Below are 9,186 nucleotides of genomic sequence, written 5' to 3'. Positions count from 1 at the left end.
TCATACAGAAACCCATAAAGGCCCAGTAATACGGGCAACATTTTTGTTCACTTATCTCGCAACATTGTTGCATTGCAAGTTGAACGAGTTGTTGCCCGTATTACTAACGCATGCTCAATTTGTTCTCGCAACAAATTTCGGTGTTACAAGTTGAAAAAACTGTTGCAAAAAGTAGAACTCGGTTCTACTTTGTGCAACATGTTGCTGCAACTTGCAACATCGAAATTTGTTGCGAGACAAATTGAGCGCACGTTAGTAATACAGACAACAACTCGTTCAACTTGCAATGCAACAATGTTGCGAGACAAGTTGAACAAAAATGTTGCCCGTATTTCCAGGCCTTTAGGGTTGAAATGTGTAACTCCCTATGGTTCGCATTGTACGTTACGCGTATAAAGCATTCGCGTACAAATTCTTCGTGTTTCCAAATATGGTACTTAGCAAAATGGATAGAGCAACCTGAAAGGTTGAATTATGTCATATTTACAAATTTATAAAGCGATAAAAACTAATGATAAAATGTAAAAATATTTAAAGAACTATACAAGAGTGATTAAAATCCAAACTTAAGTACATTAGAGACAATAAAACTATTTCTAAATCTATTAGTCTTAAAAACAGGGTTAAACTGGCGTGACTTTTTGAGGTTATAACTACTAAGATTCCGTGGGAGCAGTAAATTCCTCAGCCTACTGTCATTGTTCTCTAAAATGTTGTTAAACAATTTGTCCGTCAGGGCTTGTCTTCGACCTGACAGAGTGACTAGACTTGCCTTGTCGAGCGCTTCTTCATACGTAAAAAACGGAAAAATGATGCGCATCGCCCTCTTTTGCACTGCTTCTAGCTCACGAGAAAGATACGCAGGTAGACTTTCATTGAAAACTGGACAGGCATATTCAGTGATAGGGCGAATGCAGGTACGATAGAACTGTACTAACTCGTTAGGACGTAGGCCTGAACGCTTTAACTGAGAAAGACAATACAGGTGTTTTCTAGCTTTCTTAACAACTTCAGCGATGTGATGGTTCCATTTAAGGTCGCTCGAAAAACGGTTACGCCCAGAATCTTAGCATACTTAATGATATCAATTTGCCTGCCATTAATAACAATAGGATCAAGCTCAAGAGTCTTCTTGGTACTAAAACTAATCCTCAGTTCCTTGCACTTTGCCTCGTTTAGCTGGAACTTGTCAGAGCTAGCGCGCGAGGCAAAAGTGTCCACAGCGGTCTGGATGTTGCTTGCTTGTCCCTTGGGTATTGTTTCAGAGGTCGTGGTATCATCGACATACTTCCATAACTCAATACCAGGGACATCAAGGTCGTTGATCATTATAATAATTAAAGAGCCAGGGGCCCAATTTGGTCCCTTGGGGGACACCTGCCGGGACATCACACCACTCTGAAAAACAATCCTGACCAAGTTTCAATACAGGCGTTTTCTAGCTTTCTTAACAACTTCAGCAATGTGATGGTTCCATTTAAGGTCGCTCGAAACGGTTACGCCCAGAATCTTAGCATACTTAACGATATCAAAATGAATATTAAAACGCTGTGCGCGCGCGTTACACGTTTCAACCCTTATGGGTTTCTGGTTCATACCAATTGAGACTGAGAGTTGTGGAGAGATGACAAGAGTTACATAGAGTGATTGATTGAGTGTTGGAAAACCAAAACCAAAGTTATCACTCTGACCAATCACAAAGGGGAGAAAGGGGTGGCGCAGTGGTGAGAGCCCTCGCCTCCCACCAATGTGGCCTGGGTTTGATTGCAGCCCAGTGCCATATGTGGGTTGAGTTTGTTGTTGGTTCCTGTCTTTGCTGATTCTTTTTGTCTCTCCGGGTTCTCCGGTTTTCCTCTTTCTACAAAAACCAATGCTCCAAATTCCAATTCAATCTTGGATGCACGCACACAGTCATCTTAACAAGCTGGCTCCTTATCTCTTCTATGTAATGTGGTTAAATAAATTATATTAATTTACACTACAATTTTTTTAAAAAGGAATCAGGCCAGTGAACCAATCAGTGTGAATTGTGAGAAAGCACATCTTTCTTTTCCCTTCTTTTCCTTCCTCCTTCATTCTTTTCCTTTTTACTTACAGTCTTTACAAGACCTTGAGGATGAAGGTGATATGCTGCAGGATCTTCAGACCAGGAGACAGCAAAGGAAAGAAGAGGTATGCAAAAATGCCATGGTGTCTCCTTAACAGTTGTGTATATTGTTAACAATACATCATACCCAGCAGTATTACATGTACATGTATTTAGTCCCAGGGTTGTCATTAAGGGCTGTAACCCGTCTTACATGTTACCGCTGAGTTATGGGTGAAGATGTTGATTGGTGTTACGTTACACTTTTGCATATGAAGCAAAATGCTACAAGTGATAACTTCAATGTAACGGCTGCTTTGAAACCTAATGACAGCCCTGACTCCATAGTTAGTATTACACTGTAAGTGTACAGACTTTCAATTTTATTGATAGAAAATCACACATGCCTAATAATGATCGTACAGCTGTAGGTGCTTGTCTTCTCATGCACTGACCTGTTATCATAAATTGCAAATGAATCAAGTGATTTTCACCTCTGTGTTAACTCAACAGTGTTTACTTACATGTGACAGCTAATATACGGAGTGTTTATGTACATGCGTGCCCAGGGGGGGGGGGGGGTACTCAGGCTTGAAAATGACGGGGCTGATCGAATGGAGGCAAAAATCAGGACCCAAAAAAATCCTGAAGTCTTCCGACGTTACCCCAAAAAATCCCTGGAAAAAATACCCCGCCAAAAAAATCCCTTGTCAGATTACCCCTAAATAGTCAGGAGAGGCAAAAATATAACACAAAAATGTCTTAAAAAATTGAACGCCGTGTTTGTTTATTCATCATTACCAAAAATAAGCCAAAAAATCCCCTGTCACCCAAAAAAATACTTGCCAAATTTTCAAACCCCAAAAAAATCCCAGAATCATCCCCGTCATTTTCAAGCCGGAGTACTCCCCCTGGGCATGCGTGTTCACCTCGTACGTGTACAGGGCTGCAAATAACAGTCAGTCATCGGGCATTGGCCGACCAAAATATGCTCATGTCCGACGAAATCCCAAGTGTGGTCGGACATGATGTCCGGACAGTTTTTGATCGTAAATCATTTTACGGCAACAATGAATAAAACTCACCCTTTTGTTTTTGTTGATGTTCAACCACAATTTTGTTTTGTCTGACCAAGATGGTGCCTTAGAAGGACATATGTCCTTTCAAGTCAAGAAAATTATTTGCAGCCCTGTATGTATACTGGTAAATAATTATACAGATCTGTATTTTAATTTTAACATCATGATTTCAGCTTTCCAACACTTTTGGTGGATCAGGTGGAGCATGGGGTGAAGAACGGAGCAATGTAGAGACTCCATCACCTGCAGGTTGTTTGCATTTCTATTTACACATGCAGAGTTTACATGTTACTGTATAATTCTTTTATGTAAGCACACACATATACAAAATTCTTAATATCTTAAAAAACTTGATGTGAATTGTATATAAATTATGTTAACCACTGCCTCGTGAATATGGAGGTTGGGTGCCTGGGATACCCGGGAGGGCCTCCACTGAGGTCAGCCGGCCCTCCCCAGATAGAATAAAGCTGCCAAGGCTGGCAATCCCAACAAAACAGCCATGAGCCCCCACACACAGACACCCGTCACACTGATTAAATCAGTGGAAAAATGAATTTATAACTAATAAAAAGAAGCAGGAAAGGGAGGGAGGGAGGGGGAAAAACTCGCAAAACATCCCTGAAAACCCTCCATGGAACGAAGACCTGACACCACGCTGTCATGTCCGAGAACGCAACACACCGAGCCTGACAAGAGCTAGTAACCGCTGACCACCAGGACAGCTGACTACCCACTCGTTGTGGTTAACTTGGTTAAATTGCTTTATTTAACTTGGTTAAATCGCATTTAACCTCATATAAAGCCTGGTAGCCTGAATTTTGGACATCTCTCTCTGGTCGCATACTCCCGCATACTCTTCACAGGAGTATGTGACCAGAGAAAAATGTCTAAAATTCATGCTAAAAGCCTTGTAAGTGAGCCAAAAATTGCCCACTGATGGTAAAGCACTTAATACTGTACAAAATAATATCTGGGTAGTTTCTTTTATTGGTCATTAGAGTGACTTTCCATCAAAAACAGTACACAGATCTCTGAAGAGCTATGTGATTGGTAAAAAAAAAAAACTTGCAATGGATCCTAGCTGTTTGAGAATGCAGTAATTAGTGAAATCTGCCAAAGAAAGGAGACCATTTTCTGATGCTATAAAACATATACCGGTATCTACAATGCCTTGTTGCATTTCATTTTGATGTCAAAGGTCCCTCGCGATTGGGTGAACCAGGTCCCAGACTTCAACAAATGATGGATTCTGGGAAGTTCAATGCATCATCAGCAGGAGAAAGCATGGGTCTGAATGCTTCTATTAGAGAAAGGCTCCGAAGTAAAGTACGAGGACGTCAGGTATGACAATACACCACACATAATACTCATTTTACATAACATAATTATGTACATTCAATCTTTACTGACTTACTTTAACGAGGCTTTTCAAAGATGATTTTCTAAAATAATATTAAAATACATTAAGATACATAATAATTAAGTTAGAGTTCTGTAAGAAATTTGCTTTCGAGAAAGCACCTTAAATTAGTTTGTTTTCCTTGGACAGCTAGGGCTGCCAAGGGTTTTCAAACATTCCAAAAGATACCCTCGCTTTTAGTGTACATAAACTGTACATTACATGACTGTATGTTACAGTTTTTTGTCAATTTCCGAATGTCGTGGAAACATGATGTCACATGCACAGCATGTACAGTTGTGACGATACCAGACTACTTATTACAAGTGCTGTACATTTATTCCACGAGCACTCATTTGTAGCAAATGGTAGGTAGTCATTGGGGCACATAGCACCTAGTTGCCTATATAATCATCTCATATCCAATAAGCGTGTTAACAAAAATGACCATTAAATATCAGAAAATCTTGCTAGTTTTATTATTAAAGTTTTATTTTGCAAAAATAGACATTTAGACAATTTTTTGTCAACCATGTCTGTCGGATATGGTATAATGGCTGAAATCCAATGGCCATTAAGACAATCAAAACTCTGGAAATGCATTACCCAATAAATGCTCCAGGTTTTATAAAATATTAATACTTACAATCATTTTCCTGAGTGTACAAGTAATTGTATACGTAGATGGTGCTTGCTGCAGGTCCGCTGCCAGGCCACTGAGTTTATATTATTTTTTTATATATTTTCAGGCAGTTTCCAGAACTGGAGAAGGAGAGGTGAGCAATAAGTTACCATTCAACGGTGGACTGTACATGTAGTTGAAAGTTTGGGTCTGCACAAAAGTCATAATCTTGTTTTTGTTTTCATTAATGGTACAGTTCGGACAGACATACTGTACATACATGCACATGTTAATACAAATCTGTGTCACAATGCAATTTTCATATTGATTGTATGATATTCTTTCACCAAAGTCATAATTACCATTTATAATTTATTTCATTAGGGCACCCCTGAACGAAGGCTACGTGGTCTAAGAGACAGACCTTTACCAACAAGATTTGACGATGCTGGGGTAATGCTGAAACTTAATTTTAATTTTTTTTATGTATAATTATGTTGTGGTTCAATTTAACCCTTGGTACAATTTCAGTTGGTATTTTCCATTGTTATATAATTTTATTCGTGATCAGACAAAACAAAGGAAAATACCAAATTGTGCCAAGGGTAAAATTGTACCACAACATAATTAACAATTGGTTCATGCTTTAGCGTGCTCCATCGAGTTATGGAGCAATGCGGGAAGTTTGGAGAGCACGAAAGAAGCGTAAGAGTTGCCCGAGGCGATAGCCGAGGGTAACTCTAGCTTCTTGAGTGCTCTCCAAACTTCCCAAGTGCTCCATAGCTCGATGGAGCACAGCTAAAAGCATGAACCAATTGTTTTATAACATTGCCGGTGGAATTGTGCATCAAAACCGGCCGCGGGGAAAAAACTGTGTTTATTGTGTGCAGTGTGAGAACATAAACTTAGCGGTCGAGCAATAAATTACACATGTGCAAGTTTACACGATTGGAGCAGTTTGTGTCAAATGGCTGATAAATTGACTAAGGTTATACGGTGGCAGAGCGAAGGAAAGAAAATGACGAAAACAGCAAATAGTGCTGTTGATTCTGAGGTTAGTTTTCGCTGAATTAAAATTAAAATGTTTACTCCCCAGTGGAAGAAAATTAAAACAAAACAACCTCGAACAGCCAAACAGATTCCAAGGTAAAATAGTCAAAGAATTCGGTTCCAAGCTTAGTTTTAAGTGTATTTGTGGACCGATATTATTTGTAATTGATGTAAATAAACATTTATTTTTGAAAATGGTAGTTGAATGAAGCGCCCGATGAAGTAAATTTTTCCCGAGCGGCAAAATCACAACAGAGCCGTAGACGCTTTGGTGTAATGCTTAAAACGCGAAAACTTTCGTCAGGCAGCTAGTTTTTAGTGCCATCGAGCTGTTGCCATTCATGGTTGGCCCATTCTTTCACGTTAGGGCCATGAAAAACTGATTTTCGTCCTTCGAGACTCGCACGTTAGTTGTTGTTGTTTGAATGAAGAAAAGCACACAAACAACTTTGACGGCAAAATCGAATTTATTTTCTCTTTCGCTCTCCGTCTCGTAATAAGAAACAGCTTACCTTGTAGCTCGTATCCTTGGAAAAATATTGAAAGGATTCACTTTTCATATTCCGAAGATAATATGTCATCGCTTTCGCAAAACACAGCGTATGAGCTTTGCTCAGTGAGATTTTCAATCGTCGATTACGTCATCAGCGTGCTCCATCGGGATTTTGAGCACGATTACGTATACTGAATTTGATTGCGCGGCTCTGCTAGCTATGTTATAATTATATTTTGTAACAATAATTTTTGTTTTTGTTTGTGTCAATAGTACATATAATTCAGGGACGTTTATTGATCAGTGTGTTCATGCACTGAAAATCATTAGTACATTGTGTGGCTACATGTACATGTACATGTTAGTGGTTTGGTTGTAAAGTAAATTTGATAATTTGTTTGGCTGTGTAATTAATTGTGATTGTTTATTTTAATTGCACTTTGCCAGCTGGCAGGAGGCTCACAAGTTGAGCTTCCTGCCAGCTTTATAGTGGCAGGACTGAGCAGGGTATTTTAAAATGGGTTAAACTCAGGACTATTGGATTACGAGACCAGTGCCATAAACCACTTGATCACACTAGTTTGTCCTGAAAATTGCTGTTCAATTGATATAACAATTAACCTTTGTGGAGCTGGCCATTTGTGTGTAACAATACATGTATAAATGTAACATACAATGTAATTTGTGGAGGGGGACAGGGTTTCTGAACCTCGCACCTCCCGTGCCTTTTAATCTCGCTTCCCGTATATTTTATTCCTGCCTCCTGCCCCTTTCAGTAGCCATTTTCCCCTCTCTGTCTCATATCTATTGCAAAATATAACGAAATGTTGCGAAATTTTATTTGTTTTCCTCCTGGTTCCCGTCACCTTAAGAATCCTGCTTCCTGCCGTCCATTCTTCTGCTTCCTGCCCCTTTTCTCCGGGGCTCGTGCTGCCCCCCTGTCCCCCTCCGGTCCACTAATTTCAATTGATAAAGTTACAATTACAACTTATTCTTTTCAGTTGCTTGGTGATGTACCAGAAGAGGAAGACACAGAAGATGCTGAACTTCAAGCCAGCATTGCAAGTGCAAACAGATGGAGAAAGATAGCTGCACTAACTAAACAGAGAGCTGCAGAGGTATAAACTAATTTTTAGGGAACCTTGGCTGTAAAACAGTTCTGACCAAAATAATAAGTTTACCACAGTTTAAAACCATTTTGGTTGTTAAAAGTTGCAGATTTGTTTTTTCATTTGAATTCTAGGCCTTTGATTTGTCAATTTTTGTGCTTTTAAATTTCCTGTGCGCTGTCATTTTGGATTTGATGACATCAGTGCATTATTTTTTTACCACTATTATTAGAAAGCAGAGGTTCTTTTGTGTGAAACAATTGGGCAACACACTGAAGTCATAAGTTCCAAAATGGCACCACACGGGAAATTTAAAAGCCATAATCTTTTCCATTTACGGTCATAATTAAATGCTTTTTTCCCCAATCCTGTAAAATCTGTAATTTAGGCATCATTTCAAACAATTCAATGTCAACTTGCCTCAAGAGCAGAGGTTTCCTTTAAAAGGTGCATGTACTGTATATATGCACATGCTTAATATGTCAAGAACAAGCTTGGCAACTCCCATGAATGTAATTAACTGAACAGGTTGTGAACTTAAATTTGTAATCTCAACTAGGGTATCCCCACAGAGGAAGAAGCCTATAATTTTTTTGTTGGAAAAGAAACAAAGGATAAAGAAGATAAAAAGGAAACGGAAGAGACGGAACAAGAAGCTGAGGTACATGTAATCAATGAACCACTGCTTGTCTACTTTGAACATGAGGTTTCTAGCAACAGCACAACACTCTGTTGCATTAGAAATTCGGTCAGTACAAAATGCAGACTGCTGACTGCAGACTGGGTACAAAATGCAGACTAGGGTACAAAATGCAGACTGCAGACTGCAGACTGGGTACAAAATGCAGACTGACATTTGACAAGCCCAAAATATTCGTTTTCAAAAAATAAATGCAGCCTGAGGCCAAAACAATGGTCATTTAAGGAGGCTCAAAAAAAGTTTATAAATATTCGACGATTTAGTTAGCCTTTCAAAATAAATCGCTTTTCATGAAAGAGAAATTTGTTCTTTTTCTTCAATCTTTCAGTGGTTTTATTTATAATATTGACCACAGATTGAAACTCTTTTCGAATAAAATTCATTTCAAGCGGCTAGCAGGAAATTACTGCCGCTAATTAAATATGTCGCGACATCTGACGGGTGGCATCGCAAATGTTTCTCGGCTTCTCTTTCGCCGTGAAAGAAACGTAAACACAGCAAGCACGAAGAGTTGAAAGTACCTGGTAATTTTTTAACATGAAATCTCGGAAGTTTCTATTCATTGTCAATGTCTACTCACAACATCAAGCGGCGGGTTGGGCATTTGAGACGTTTCTAAAACAATGCATTCCGATAATATAACTT

The 9,186-nt window shown here is 39.0% G+C and overlaps 1 protein-coding gene across 1 annotated transcript; it reads left to right on the top strand.

The window, feature by feature from the left end:
- Positions 1-1,579: 1,579 nt before the first annotated feature.
- LOC144641067 (uncharacterized) lies at positions 1,580-8,502 on the top strand (the record flags this gene model as incomplete). Its single annotated transcript, XM_078500121.1, has 8 exons — positions 1,580-1,633; positions 2,098-2,172; positions 3,339-3,414; positions 4,367-4,509; positions 5,317-5,343; positions 5,574-5,642; positions 7,734-7,850; positions 8,401-8,502. Coding segments are annotated over exons 1-8 (663 nt in total), but the record flags the coding sequence as incomplete, so codon positions are not given.
- Between the last annotated feature and the right edge of the window lie 684 nt (positions 8,503-9,186).

The sequence above is a fragment of the Oculina patagonica genome, unplaced genomic scaffold (genome assembly GCF_052425735.1).
Source record: "Oculina patagonica isolate OP01 unplaced genomic scaffold, crgOcupat unplaced654, whole genome shotgun sequence".
Classification (NCBI taxonomy): domain Eukaryota; kingdom Metazoa; phylum Cnidaria; class Anthozoa; order Scleractinia; family Oculinidae; genus Oculina; species Oculina patagonica.
Note: the sequence above shows the minus strand (reverse complement) of the source record. Positions and strands in the feature narration are given on the sequence as shown.